This window comes from Pituophis catenifer, unplaced genomic scaffold (assembly GCF_029215685.1).
Source record: "Pituophis catenifer annectens isolate HBS135680 unplaced genomic scaffold, rPitCat1.0.hap2 SCAF_3, whole genome shotgun sequence".
Lineage (NCBI taxonomy): Eukaryota > Metazoa > Chordata > Lepidosauria > Squamata > Colubridae > Pituophis > Pituophis catenifer.
Window position 1 is genome coordinate 52,214,072 of NW_027256883.1, and position 16,247 is coordinate 52,230,318.

The 16,247-nt window shown below is 35.3% G+C and overlaps 1 protein-coding gene across 1 annotated transcript in view; it reads right to left on the bottom strand.

Annotated features, from left to right (window-relative positions):
- Window positions 1–13,108, bottom strand: part of LAMA1 (laminin subunit alpha 1) — an 88,647-nt gene extending 75,539 nt beyond the window's left edge. Inside the window, exons 1-3 of the mRNA XM_070940992.1 lie at window positions 13,039–13,108; window positions 4,650–4,820; window positions 3,974–4,086 (exon numbers count right to left, since the gene is read on the bottom strand). Of these exons, the coding sequence (XP_070797093.1) occupies window positions 3,974–4,086; window positions 4,650–4,820; window positions 13,039–13,108 (354 nt within the window). The remainder of the gene's footprint in view (window positions 1–3,973; window positions 4,087–4,649; window positions 4,821–13,038) is intronic.
- Window positions 13,109–16,247: the final 3,139 nt, after the last annotated feature.

Genomic DNA, 16,247 nt, shown 5'->3' on the forward strand with positions numbered 1-16,247 from the left:
CCATTATTTTAACTCTCCTTAACCACTGCCTTGTTTGTTTGTTCGTTCAAGTACAGCTTAGAGGTCACTCAACTGCAGATAACTCAGGGTGACAGACATTAAAAGCTAGGGACAATTAAAAAGAAAAGGAAATTAAAGAGATCATAAACTTTCAAAAGGGAAACTCCATATAACAACAAAACATCCTATGATGGCTCAACCAATACTCTTGACTCAAAGCTAGGGAGAACAGGCACGTTTTCAGCAACTTTCTGAACATCATCAGAAAGGAACTTAAGTGTGCCAAACACTGGGTCTATCCATACCTACCTTAACTTTCCTGTGCCACCAGTATCATCCCATACCCACCTGCGCCCTCTTTCTACCACTGCATTATTTCCTTTCCCACTGCCACTTCATTCCTATTGTTGCATCCACTGGCTCCAGGCATCTTACCCTTCTAGCAACACAAAGCTTCTTTCCCACCCACCTCCTACTTTCTACTTTTCTGGATGCCACCATCTTCCTATAATTCTATATCTTACTTCCATTCAACACCACCTATTTTTCATCTCCAATGACCACCTTGCTTTCCTGCTCTCATTGCTTAGCACCCACCTGCCACATACATTCTACTTCTCCATGTTCACATGCTACGAGACTTCCTTTTGTCAGCTCTCTCTCTCTCTCCAACTCCAGAAGATCTTTGCCAGAATGCACAGGTTCCAAGTCCACGCACAGACCTAGCACAAATGCTTTGGATTTAAATCTATGCCTGAATTGCCCTATACCCTTAAATCACGCAGAGAAATTGTTGCAGGCTTTCTAACTTAGATGAGATGGAAATGATTCAATAGGTCATCATCTGATTCAATTTCCTGCTGGGTACAGGAATTCACAAAACCATAATCAACAGGTCAGCCCCTGTTTGAAAACCCCTAGTAATTCTAGGTCGCACACTTTTCTAGACAGATTATTCCTTACTATAAAGAAACTTCTGTTCAGCATCCAATTTTCCTTGGATCAATTAATTTTAATTAAAACAACAAAAAAGAGTTTTCCCCTTTAGGGAAACATTACAGTCATTTGTATAAAGTTAGCTAACAATTCCCTTACTAAAGATTGCAGGGTTGCCTCAAACCATAATGTTCTAATGATAAATAATGCATGACTAGTTAGGCTGTAGGAAATAAATGGAGGCAGTGAATGCAAAGAAACCTTTTGTTGCATTTCCCATCAACAGTTGCTCTATTATTCTCCCTTCACAGTCACGTGAACAACTGCACAACTACCAAGGCACAAAAAAATGCATTAATATGCTCTTGCTACCCTCCAGGTCTTTTCCCTTTTCCCTTTGTTATTCTTTTATTTGTTCTGTTTTCTCATGTATGTTACTTGGCAATATGAAATGGGAAGGGAATGATGGAAATACTTGGAGGTGTGATATACTATTAAAGCCATTATCTGTATCTTAAAAAAAAGAAAAATAAACTCTTAATAAAGTCAATCAGAAAATATCAGGGCTGTAGACTGGACTGGAAACTAAAAAAAAATATATCCGATACTCAAATAAGGCAATTAGAAATCATTCCATTACTATAGCCAAGAAAACAACAAGTACATAAAGTTATGAAAGATAAAGAGTGACTCAAAAACGATTTTACCTGCAATCTTTTCTTTGCCCTGGTCTTATAGCTACCAATCTGGTTTCATAGGCCAGGTGCAACAAACTGTCCAAAACAGTTTGCACACAATTGATTAAGAATTATGGCTATCATAATTAACTGAAAATCATGTCATCATGATTGAAATTCTACCCCTTTGTACATTTGTGTGACCTCAACCAGAGCAATTGCAAGCTGTGACTACCATCTTGCCTACTTTGATACTCCTCCCAGAAGATACTGCTAGAAGGATATAATACTAATCCAAGGATCACCCTAACAAATCATTTCATAAATTTCAGACTTTACCCAACAGGCAGAACCATTAATAGATAAGATCATAAAAATTCAAGAACTTCTGTCAAGTAACTTTTCTCAGGGCAAAAAAGGAAGCCATAGAAAAAGAATTTTGATGTGTCATTTTGTTTCAAAAGTAAGTTCTAAATCTACATAATGAATAAATAACTCCACATCTCTGCCTCTTCTCTGCCCACTCTTGGCAGTTTATTATCTTCCACAAAAGTGGACTGATTTTCATCATCTTGTATTTTTCTATGGGCAGATTTACTATCAAACTATGTTTCACTTACTGTATATAAATTAACCCTCCAAAACCAATATATTAATGTATGTTTTAATTTATATCTACTTGGAAAATGGTTAATAATTCAAGATTAGTTTTAGAAATTAATATATATGTATTCCCCTTGAGGCAATTCAAACAGCTGAAGAACTTGGAACACATTGGGCAATTTCTCCATGTTAAAATTACTAACTGAGGAGTAATCATTCACAGATCCCAAGCAATCTTTATTAAGCCAAATGCTTTCTTACTGAAAACAAATGTATATCAGTATGAAATGCTTTTTTAAAAAATAAAATGCTGTAAAGCAGAAAGAAATAAGGAAAAAGAGACACTTCATGGTGAAAGGTATAAAATCAATTTAATGAATGCTGGAATGCCTTAAGAAGAAAAATGCAATGCCGATTTGGAAAGATTTTATACATATAAATGATATGATGCTTCTTTTTAAAAAGTTAATTAAAGTCTGAATAATATGTTTAGCAGTGAACTGCAGATGGGCCAATGTTAATTTTTGTCTCTTACAAGTTTAATTTTAAACCAATGCCATATAATGAAAGGCTAGTTCAAAGCTGATAAAATATATATCAACTGCAAATTACTCAATCAGAGCTACTTCCATATTTATATAACTAGCTAGGTCAACAGCTGTTCCATATTTTAAGTTATCACTTAACTTTTCATAGAAAAGTGATCTTTTTTAGAAATAATGGCTTAGTATTGAGACATAAATTGCTTTTCTGAGTATGCTTTCATCTTTAAAGCTCTCCAAAGAAATAGTTTTCTTATCTCATGATGGAGTTTTGATATGTAATTTCAAAATAATCCTTTAATCCTTTTTCAAAAGATAATCATTCCATTTTAGCACATATTAAGTATGTATGTGTAAGTGTCTATGAATTTTACTCATTTATTTTAAGTTTCTTCAGTTAGTACAGGATATATAGCTAAACTGCACTAACCAAACTGCATTTTTAATATAACAGTAAGCAAAAACAATTATTATGTTTCTGTAAATTGTTAAATACAACTTACTAAAATTACTTTCATTTTGTCTTTGTTCTGACCCCAGGCATTGCCTTTTTGAATGTTTCTTAGCACACTATTCGAGATCAAATATTGCACTCAATCCAGAGAAAGCTCAACATTTCTTGCTGAATTCTAGTAATCAAAGGCTTATGAAGAAAGAATGAAAATTTAAATGATATGTCATATATATTGTTGATATCAGTGGTGGGTTGCTACCAGTTCTATCCGGATCAGCAAACCGGTAGTGGCGGCGGCGGAAGGCTCCACCCACCCATTCCAGACGCTTCTGCACATGCGCAGAAGCAGCATGTGCGCGCGCGCAAGCAAACCAGCAGCAATGGGTTTTGCAACCCACTACTGGTTGATATATAGGGTCAATCAACTGAGTGTCAGCTAGTTTACACTGAATAGTTTAGAGCAATTCTGACATTTGCTAGTACAGTGTGTCGATATGTACCATGAACAGAAAAAAATTAAATGCAAGACTCAACTGGACCATGCATGCATTGAGTTGCTACGGGCATTTATTTATCTCAATCCAATCTACTTCACAGAAATGTTATGGAGATAAAGATAAGGGTGACCTTCAATGTATGTTGCCTTAAGCTTCTAAGAAACATGAGATAATTTTCCAATTGCCATCACTGTACATTAAAGAGCAATAATTAAAAAAATTCAAATAGTCCATTAGGAATTAAAACAAATTGCCTCCACTTACCTGTCTTAGGTCTAGAGTTATTGTTACCCAATGGTATTCTCTTCCATTCTGAATGCTAGGACTTTGCCACCAGTGATTAGTACCATCTATAGCATTTGAGATAGGATGTTGTTCTAAAATAAACACAAATTACGATCAAATTTTCTCAGTTTCTTTTAATGTATTATTGCCATGCTACAACCACTCCTATATATTAATGTACACAAGTCATAAAAGAAAATAGATCAGTTCAATCAATCTAGACTATGATATATAAAGACCAGACCACAAATCTAAGATTAAATACAACTCAGAATTCTGTTTTAATTTAAATTGGAGCTTTCACATGAGTTGACCTTACTACTATGCACAACAAATAGTTGTGGTTGTAGAGAATAAGAAAGAGGACCTTGATGGAAATAAGCAGTAGTTACTTAGTTGAAAATTCAGAACAATGAGATAACAAGCAGAAGCAGCTGAACACCTTTAATTCACCTTTAATACTTTAATTCCTAAGTATAAGTATAAGATATAATATGAAGCATTCAGTATAATCAGAGTTGCAAAATTCTATTATTATAGCCAATCTCAATAAAAGTCATTTTAGCCTTTCTGTAGAGTTGCTTTCCTGGTCTGATCTACTTGGTAGACAATGATTCACAAAATGTCTAGAAAAAGTATAATGTAATAAACTTGCCTTTGGAATTTGCACTATTGTAATCACAAATTCGACACTGTGCATTGCGTAGGGGCCGGCCTGGAACGTGCTCCACAAGTTTACAAAACATTTCAGGGCCTTTTTCACCACAAGTAGCATTAGTGCTGATATGAGCATTACTAGCTAGGTTTAGAATGGCAGGAAATAAACCTGAAAGAGATTAGATGTGAACCTTTATTAACATTCTATGGCAGTCTTTATCAAATCATCAAGTAATGTCTTATGTATCAGTAGCAACATGCTATAAATTTACTACATTAACAAATAATTGCTTTAGTATAATATATCACAGAATCACTACATGAAGAATAGTTATCTGAAGTTCAAGAAAGATGTTTTCCCCCATCATAGTTCAATTTAATCAGTATTTCTGCCAAAAACTAATTTAATAATACATGACAAAAAGAAATTGCTATGCATTATAAAATATTAGTTCTTAACACACAATTCAGGATAGCTGAATATAAACTTCTACCAGATTTATTCAATGAAGCAGTAACATTTAAGGACCCTTAACCTCTAAGCTATACTTCGAGGATACTTTAAAACAAAACAAAAAGTAAAAATCTTCTAAACAAGTTTAACAAAGAATAGTCAACTAACACAATATTCTACTAACTCAAGGACAATATAAAGCCTTGCATGACACGCTGAAGTTTGTATATCAAAAGTACAATTTATATTGGCCCAATTCCGAGTGTGAGAAGTGCTGTAGAGGTGTAATGGATATTTTTAATCATAAAGGGGCTTTCATTTTGCTTCCTAAAATCGTCATAAAGCATAATAAGTGTAATTATTGTAAGTGTAAGGCTGTCTTTAGAAGAGCATATGACGGCCGTGGCCAGGAGCGCTTTCTATCAGGTTTGCCTGATACGCCAGTTGTGCCCCTTTCTGGATCGGGACTCCATATGCATGGTCACTCATGCCCTCGTCACTTCCAGCCTCGACTACTGCAATGCTCTCTACATGTGGCTCCCCTTGAGGAGCACTCGGAGGCTCCAACTGGTGCAGAATGCGGCCGCGCGGGTACTTATGGGGGCGACATGGCACTCCCACGTGACACCTCTCCTGCGCGAGCTGCATTGGCTTCCAGTGGTCTTCCGAGTGCGCTTCAAGGTGTTGGTTCTCATCTTCAAAGCGCTCCATGGCTTAGGACCCGGTTACTTACGAGACCACCTTCTGCCTCCGATAACCTCCCACCAGCCAACACGCTCCCACAGAGAGGGCCTCCTCAGGGTGCCGTCTGTCAGGCAATGTCGGCTGGCGACCCCCCGGGGAAGAGCCTTCTCTGTGGGGGCACCCGCCCTCTGGAATGAGCTACCCCCAGGGATACGACTAATCCCGGACCTCCGGACCTTCCGCCGGGCCCTGAAGACTTTTTTATTTCAGCAAGCCGGGCTGGGTTAAAAATCTTTTAATTGGGGAATTTTATGGGTAAGAGGTTTTAAATTGGAGAAGCCAAAGATAATTTAATTTCGTTTTAATGTATTTTAATATTTGTATTGTGTGTTTTTAATTCTGGCTGTTCACCGCCCCGAGTCCTTCGGGAGAGGGGGCAGTATAAAAATTTAATAAATAAAATAAATAAATAATTATTTGGCAAAATACGGTGCAGTTAATCCTCAACTTACAATCATTTGTTTAGTGACTAAAGTTTCAATGGCACTGTTATTTATAACCATTTTTCACTGCAGCATGCCCATGGTCACATGATCAAAATTCAGGTTGCAATGTCCCGAGGTCATGTGATCACATTGCAACCTTCTGACAAGCCAAATTCACTTAATGGGGAAGCCAAATTCACTTAACAATTGTGTTACTAACTTAACAATTGCAGTGATTCACTTAATAAGAAAGATCATAAAATGGGGGAAAAACAGATTTAACCACAATTTTGCTTAACAATGGATATTTTGGGCTCAGTTGTAGCCATAAATTGAGCACTACCTGTATGTTATTTTTATTGCAACAGACTAATAAGGCTGTTCCCCAGGAAACTGCAAATATATTTATGATTTGGGACTACCAATTTCCTGGCCTTCTTTTTTTTTCTTTAAATCTTGTAGCTGAAAAAGTACTAATGGGATAATAATGCTAATCTGTGCTTAGGAAAATAAATAAATGAGGCAGTACTAATTTAAACAATGAACTGTGAAGAATTGGAGTTCTTTCAAAACTTTTACCTACCATAACAATGTGGCATTCATTTTATGCTTTTTTTACCCAACTGTGCATTCTTTCTTTTAAGAGACAGATATGTTGTCTCAGTTTTTTTTAAAAAAAAAGTTGGTGTAATTTGAACATACCTACATAATGCTAAATCAAAAAGCATAATTCACTGTGCTTGAATAGCCCATATTAAATATTATTGAGGAATAATTAGATTTATAGATAGTACTCAAAAATATTTTTGTTGTAAGCCGCCCAGAGACCCTTGGGAGTTGGGCGGCATAGAAATATGATTAATTAAATTAAATTAAATTAAATTAAATTAAATATTGTTGGTTATAAAACTGACTGCAATTATGGATACATTTTCCATTTTAGCATTTAAATTTCATTTTGCAATCTTCTTTATACCTTGGAAAGTTCATCTGACATTTATTGTTACAGTACTGAATTTTTAAAAGCCTACCTATTTCAGCTGGGAGAAAGAAGTACACATTTTGAATACCATGGTATTAAAACAGAAGAGTACACCGGTATGTGTATATTTTATTTCAGAACAAATATTCTGGTTATCTTTTACTTAATGATAGATCCTAACACCCTAACAAATTTCAATGGGTTAGAGGCAGGGGTGAAATCTACTTACCTTCACTACCAGTTCGGAAGTGTGCGCATGGGTCACATGCGATTTTGGACTTTCGCACATGAACAAAGCCTTCTGCGCATGCATAGAGGGTAAAAACAGGTTACTTCCTGGTTAAAACCAGGAAGTAACGACGTCCAGGTGGGTGGGCGGAGCCTCACACTGCCGCCACTACCGGTTCTCTGAACCACCCGCCACCGCTGCTACCGGTTCGCCCGAACCAGTGCAAACAGGTAGCATTTTATCCCTGGTTAGAGAGGCTGAATATTTTCCAAGTATGAATGACATTTGAATAAAAAAGTGATAAATTTTTAAGTGGAAAAATTTATTATTTAAGAGTCTTTCTCTGTTGTCTTATTTAAAAAGGGCAAACTGTTGTATTCTGTCTACTCGTTTAAGTATTGTCTTATAAGTTCTGGAGAAAGTCTGTATTCTGGTGATTCTACCAACATGTGATGGAGTAATTCCCGTCACTTGCCTCAGCTTCTGCCAAGCTACAGTTCAAAACCATGTTACATATAAACTACATACAGATAAATAGGTATCACTTCAATGGGAGAAATAACAGCACTGCATGCAGAAGTATGATCCCAACCGGTACCGGATCTGCCCGAATGCCCAAACGCGAGGCAGTATCTGTGAAGGGAAAAGCTCGTGATGCACCATAAATAGTGCGCGAGTCTGAACCGAATATACTAGAGTAATTTTAGGCAGCCAAACAATTACTCTGTAGTCTCCTATCTAATGTCATACACTAAATAAATATATGCTTTCAATCTTACAACTCTATTGGGCCTCTTTTGAGGGAGTGTGTTAACTGAACATTTGTTACCTGCCCCAATTCCAAAGGAGTTCAATTCTATTTCTGCAAACTTTTACATTCTCCTGAAGCTAGTAATAAAAAATAAAATGGCACATTGTCCTGCCACAGAATAGCTATTCTACTTTATTTAATGCTACAACTTTGCTTATAATACCTGACTGCTCTAGGAGAAAAAATTATAACCAGTTAAAGTATAGCTTATTTAAAAACTATAAATACCATATTTATAAGAAAAAAGCTGATTGGTGGATCGGAATAGCCCCAATCAGCTGTTTCCAGAAGTGAATTTTAGCAACAGGTTGGTTGTGAGCTCTGTGCCTTGCTTTTTTTTCCTGCCTTTGAAACTTCTGAAATTCTGTTTCAGAAAAAAAAAAAATTCTGCCTCTGAAAGCCTCTGAAACAGAGCTTCAGAAAAAAAGGCTTTTTTCCCCAAAGCTTCTTTCAGAGGCTTTTTTTCTGAAGGACTATCTGTACTCTGTTCAATCTCCTTTCTTTGGTATTGGTATGTAGATTAACCTCTTCCGATTTGTTGGTTATTGTCATTCTCCAGATTTGTTAACATAGTTTGGTTAGAACCTTTACTGATTCTTCTTTTGTTGCTTGACATATTATTTTAGATAAAAACCTTTCAGAGGCTTTTTTTCTGAAGCTTCGTTTCTGAGGCTTCTTTTCTGAAGCTTCTTTCAGCTTTCTTTCAGCCTCTTCCGTCAGAAGAGGGGGGGCTTCCGTCACTGGAGGTTTTCAAGAAGAGATTGGATAGCCGTTTGTCCAAAATGGTATAGGGAAGTGACGGCGAGCTTTTTCGACACCGAGTGCTCAAACCGGAACGCACATGTATGTGCGTGCATGTGTGCATGTACACGTGTCGGAGCGCTGGAAACCCGAAGACCAGCTGGCTGGCGCACGCATGCCTGTTTTTGGGCCACAATTTCCGTTTGCGAGGCTGTGCGGGCTACATTTGGAGTATAAGACGCACCCAGATTTTCACCCTCTTTTTGGGGGGGGGGGAAAGTGCGCCTTATATTCTGAAAAATACGGCATACTTTCCTCCTCAGTATTAAATATATATTCAGTACAGATATCTTGTTAATAACTAAATCCTTAGATTTTTTTTACATCAAGGAGATAACAATCTTAAATATAAAAACTATTTTTTAATTATTTAAACATATATAATTTTTTTAAATTATTAAACTATGCTGTAGATTTCAATATTCTATTTTAGTCAATTATGTTTTTTATATTTAGCATTAGGACAATGTGATGATTTTTCTGTCACATATTCTAGGAAAACTTTATTCTCAATTCTCATTCTCTACATTTTAAGACATAATCACATTATTTTTGTTGTCTCTGACAAAGAGACAACAAATGCTTGAAAAGCATTTTGCAATACTTCGGACAACATTTTGAAGCCATTTATTCCAAGAGGAAGTAATAAAACCATCTGCTTTGCTGCTTGAATATTTCAGAGTCTAGGTGATCTCATTAAAGCTCACAATCCTCTAAATTCCTTCAAGTTATTTACTACACAAACTTCACAGATAATATTTCTTATCAGTTTGGCACCACCATACCCTGCTGACAGTAAAAAGAAAAAAAAAAAGCTTCCTTCCAGAAGATAAAAAGTGATGTATACATAGAAATCCTAAAAAGATTGGAGCAGCTACAGTTTATGGTAAATATATTTGAAAAAAACAAGATTTTTATTTCACGGTAATATCTACTAAGAGTCCCATTTTGTGAGATTCACAAAGTAATAAAATTATCAAAATAATTCATCTTCAGAGACTAAATTAATTTCTAAAAAAACATGTCATTTAGTGGCATTCTGGAAAAAACAGTAAGTTTTTAGTTTACTACTAAATTGTTTACTACTTAGTGCTTACTACTAAATTGTTAAAGCAAACTACTAACAAAAGCTCAAATGAATTGGTTCTATCTCCGTTAGATAAATGATAAGAAAAATTGTTTTTAATAAAGTTTGGTCTCAACAATTTGTTGGATTTTTTTAATATTCTTCTCCCCACCCCCACCCCACTCCCCTCCCAAAAAAAGAATGTGGACAAATTTACATCTACAAAATAATTGTCACTAACACCAAACTGCTGTTTCAAGAGACAATATGAGGATTTTATAAAAGTTGTACTATAACCATTAAATATTTTTAGGAATTTTTGATATTTTATTTGTAAAAAATAATTAAGTAACCTCTTAATATAGCATATTTTTCTAACATACATAGTATTTCGTTATCCTGTCTGGAAGATAACAGCAAGGAGTGTCCCAAGGACAGCAGCTGCTGAATCCTTATTAAAGAACAAAGAAAAGGGAACTTTCAGATGAATTCTTCGGTCTGTTTAAGTCCTGTAAATACCTGCAACTAATCAGTACATGCTGACATCATTTTCTGAGATAGGAAAAAGTATTTGTTTACTAAACTTAATCTTTATCCTATTCAGAACAGCTTCACAACATTTGTATGTGTCACCCCTTTGTGGGCAGAACAAATGCTACTTTATTCTAGCTGGAGTTGTATATATAGGTAGTCCCTGACTTACAACCACAATTGAGCCCAAAATTTCTGTTATTGAGAAAGTTGTTTGCCCCAATTTACAACCTTTCTTGCCACAGTTGTATGGTTGTGAAGTGAATCTGACTTCGTCATTGACTTTGTCAGAAGGTCACAAAAGGCGATCACACAAACCTGAGAGACTGGAATCATCATAAATATGAATCAGTTGCCAAGCAACTGAATTTTGATCACGTAACTGTGGGGATGCTGCAATGGTCATGTGAAAAACAGCCATAAGTCACTAGACACAAGAACATTTTTTCCCCCGAACACCATCACTCTGCTAAACAAATAATTCCCTCAACACTGTCAAACTATTTACTAAATCTGCACTACTATTAATCTTCTCATCATTCCTATCACCCATTTCCTCCCACTTATGACTGTATGACTGTAACTTGGTTGCTTGTATCCTTACGATTTATATTGTTTCCTAATATGATTTGATTGCTTATTTGTACCCTATGACAATCATTAAGTGTTGTACCTTATGATTCTTGATGAATGTATCTTTTCTTTTATGTACACTGAGAGCATATGCACCAAGACAAATTCCTTGTGTGTCCAATCACACTTGGCCAATAAAGAATTCTATTCTATTCTATTTTCAGTGCCATTGTAACTCTGAACAGTCATTAAATGAACTGTTGTAAGTAGAAGGCTACCTGTAATAACCGACTTATTCTGCATACAATGCATGACCATCAGTTTAGTACACAATTAATTAGAAGAGAAGTAGGCTTATTCATAACTGCTTTTCATCTATTCAGGTCAAAATATACAAGTCAAAACATTTTAAATTTTGGGTTTTTACCTACTCCATTCTGGGTATAGCAAGAGGTAATAGCACCAAGAGAATATGGAAGGATAAGAGAAAGATGAGTTTGAGTCAGTTCCTTTCTCAAAAGAAATTCTTGTTTGCCTTGGAGATGCCAATCACAATATTTGGGTGGGGGAGGAAGCTTTAATAAAAACTGGGGGCTGAGAAGATTTCCTGTGCCTTTTATCCACTTTTATCCTGGGCAGCTGTGTGAGGTTTTATCAGCTATTGCTCATCTGACCTAGAGATGTATTTATTTGTAGAAAAGTCAGTAAAATTCTCCATTATAATTCTGACTCATCAGTCATCTTCCCTGCACTCAGGAAAAGTAATCATCTTTTAAAATAATTTTATTGTACTCTGATGAAAAATAAAAATTGATTTTCAAACTTTTAGAGTCTGAATTTCATTTTTTGCTTCAGGTCCAGACATCAGTGGGACTGGACTGTATGATCCAGATCAGATTACTCATTTTAGAGTTCTGGGTCACCTCAAATTAGGCCCTAAATCAGATTTGTTATTGTATAGATCTACTCTATAAAAATTACTAAAAAATAATTACGAAAATCTTAACTTTTAGCAAAACCTCAAAAGTATTGGATTAATCCTGGAATCATAATTAAATTACATTTCAGTGGTTTCATTATTAATTTATAACTCAAAATAAACTTCTGGATGGAATTAATATAGTTGCCATCAAATAAATCTGAAAGGTATCATATTGAAGAAGGATGAATACAGTGAGGAAACTTTTAAATCAGTCTCTACACCTTATACATATTAGGCTCAACTGTTTTTGTGTGAGTTTGTTGCTAAAGCTACTGAATACCCATAGGCGCATCCTGCAGAGAATAAATTGTAAATCTTTCACAGCCTAAATAGGATCCCCATGTACGGTATATCAGCAGTAAGACAGGCCATAGTTAACTATGTAAGACTCCTCCTCCTTTCAGCATATGCACATAAAGCTGTTCCTCTTGGGATCACATTTCTCTCTCATGTATCCTACTCTTTTGCACACAAAAGAATCTTCAGATTTTATTTACCATAGTCGTTACTGCGAGAATTTTGATTAAACTACAGTTATATCAAAATAGTTTTGAATTTGTCATTCGGATTAGATAAGGCAGAAGGCACATTACTCCTAGATCACTTTAGATCAATAAACCATAATTTTTATTCTGTTCAAATTAATTCAAAAAAATTATGCATTTCTTTTCAAAATGTTAACAGCTGCATTCTCAAAGGATTTAAGATCTTTTTAAATCAAGGAGTTTTATGCTGTTTATGTTGGAGAATACAACATAATAGGAATGACGCTTTTAAAAAGCTACTTACAAATTTCAATCCCAATTGTGATAGTAAATTGAAGACTACCTGTATGCCATGTTATGTTGTACAATGCCATGTTATGTTGTACAAAAGAGGTGAGATATAAAACCCATAGACACTGGTTTTGCAGGGGGCTGGTTTTCATTCATTCATTCAGATTTCTATCAGATGCTTGCCAATACATTCATGAAATAGTAGAGATTTGTGGCAAAGAAAATAAACAGATGTGTAATCACATAATGGTCATGACACTTCTGCAAAAAAAAAACTGTTCATGAACACAGTCAATCCTTTATAACTATCAGTAATTCCACTTTAAAAAAGATAGACATTAAAACTTCCAAAGATAAAAATAAACAATCACAAAATAATCAATATAATTGGTTGCAAAATCTACTGTAACCAATCATATTGATTAGCGCATAGAACATAGAATAAAAGTTGGAAGGGACCTTGGAGATCTTCTAGTCCAATCCCCTGCTCAAGACCTTATACCAGTGGTGAAATGTAAAATTTGTTACTACCGGTTCTGTGGGCGTGGCTTGGTGGGGGTGGGGATGGCTTGGTGGAGGTGGCAAACTTTTGTTTTTACTTTTAAAAGTATTTTTTCTACAACCTCTTCGGTCAAAGAGGTTGTAGAAAAAATGCTTTTAAAAGGCTCTGATGATGCCAGCTGAGCTGCATGATCATCAGAGGCTTTTTTTTTAACTTTTAAAAGCATTTGTAGAAAAAATGTTTTTAAAAGTAAAAAAAAGCCTCTGATGATCGCGCGGCTCAGCTGGGCATGGGGGGGGCAGGGATTTCTGCTACCAGTTCTCCAAACCACCCACCACCATCGCTACCAGATCGGTCGATCTGGTCCGAACTGGGAGCATTTCACCCCTGCCTTATACCATTTCAGACAAATGTTTGTCCAGTCTCTTTTTGAAAGTATCCAGTGATGTTTAGTTTTACTTTATTTTATATATTTTAATTTTTTAAACTGCAATTCTGGTCACTAACAGCAATAGAGATTGACTGATTGTTAAGTCCACTGAAAATGTATTTACTGTTTAGCATCAAAGGAAACAGTATCCCATCCAGCAAGTCTGTCTAGAGCCCGAAAAAAAATATAACTGCAAGGTGCTTTAAATATTGACAATAACTTATAAAGCCCATCTTACCATAATGTGATTTGTTTAGCATGTAAATACCATGTTTCGTGTATTATTAGTGTGTGGACAGGTATTGTGGATTTTCAGCAAACCATAGCTTAAAACATGACTTGTGTCCCTTTTTATTTCTTGATACTGTCTAGATCACAGGTGTTAAATTTGTCGTCTTATGACGTATCACGATGTTTTTTCCTTTTGCAGAGCTGGAGTGGGTGTGGCCTGCGCATGACCCATCTGGCCCAGGGACCGCCAGTTTGACACCACTGATCTAGATGGTAATACAAAAATCTCTCCTCATAGAAGAGGACGATACATATATTTTTACTGCAAGGACCATTACAACTGCTCATACCAAACTAGCAGAAATGAATACGTTGCCCTTTAAGATAATTTAAAAAACCATACAATACTACAATCTCTGCTTCACAGTCTTTTATCCAAAATCTTATTATCTCAGAAGTAAATGATATATATGTACCCTTATACAAAACTGTAAAATGCTTATAATACTACTGATCTATTAAAAAGTCATTTTTTAATGTGTTCGGGAAAGGAATACATTGTTTGCAATCTGCTGAGCAAGTAATTCAAACAGTTTAAAACAAAAGATACTGTAAAGTTATTCCATTTTTTGCACATTTTCCATGGAAAGGAATTACAGAAAATTGGTTGGAAATTAAAGAGCACTTAAAAATGAAAGGAGATATTGTAAAAATTGGTGAAGGGGGCCCAGCATTTCCAATACAGTAATGAAAAGCAGGTCACAAATTTGTAAGTAAAGAAAAGTCTTGTTTTGCAGCATCTAGCAGAGAGAAAAGAAAGACTTAGATAAATAAAACACACCAAGCAACGCATGTTCTTTTTTAGCATTGCATGTTATTCTTTTTTCATCATTTTCATCATTGCATATTATAAGAAATCAAGTATTACATGTAATAAAGTAGAATCTACATACTATCTATTATGTAAGCAGCTATCACAGCTATATCAAAATTATATTTAAAATTATTTTTCTACCATGAAATATCAATACATTGATTCCACGTGATTGAATTTATCACATCCATTTATCTATCTCTAACAGTGAGTTTTTGTCAGATAAGTGCATTTCTTGAAATATATAGAAAGTTTCTGTAATAGCAAATATATAATGAAATCTGGATTATCATGCATATAATCACAATGAGATTTAGGCAAAAAAACTTTTTTTTTTCCAATTTCTCTGATACACATAGTAAATACACCTCACATACACATATCCACAAGCTGTTCTCTTCAGATCTGGTATGAGTAAAAGTTACACAATTCTCAAATAATAAATTCTGGTATGTGGAATTCCAGCACTTCCAGAAAAGGAGAGATTAGAGAGAGAGAAATGGTATCCATACACCAGTGTTCTTGTCCAAGACAGACAACTACTATAGATTTCTTGGGATTTCATGCTTCCAGTGTATCAGTCTCCTCCAACCCCTCCAAATATACCAGATTATAATTATCATTCTATAACATTGTTATAGAATAGGATAGGAATTGTAATCTAGCACATCTAGAAAGCACCAGGAAAGCCTGCTAGTCTTTCCTTTATGATAAACTAACAATATGTAGCAATCAGTCGACTTACCTAAAATTCCAACAAAACTGTATCCTATTCCTGGGATAATCTGGGACCATTTGGCAAAAATGGTCCATAGGTTACTTCAGATGCATACTTAATAGCTCACAGAAATGATTTACTCATAACAAAAAATTCCATAGTGATCTGCAGTGACCTTTTGGAAATGGTGATTCTCGTTTAAGGAAATAATTGTCTTTGTCAGAGTTTCACAATCTTAGCAACTTCATGATATGTGAAGTTCAACTTCCAGAATTCCCCAGAAAGCAAGTTGGCTAAGTTAATTCTGGGAATTGAAGTCCACACATCTTAAAACTCACTAAGGTTGAGAAACCTTAGTATTATCAAGAGACAATCATATGAACAGAAGGCAGAGCTTTAGGTCATCAAGTCTAACCTTTTTCATCATTTAGGAATCCAAGTTAAAGCAACCCAGAGAAATGGCTGCC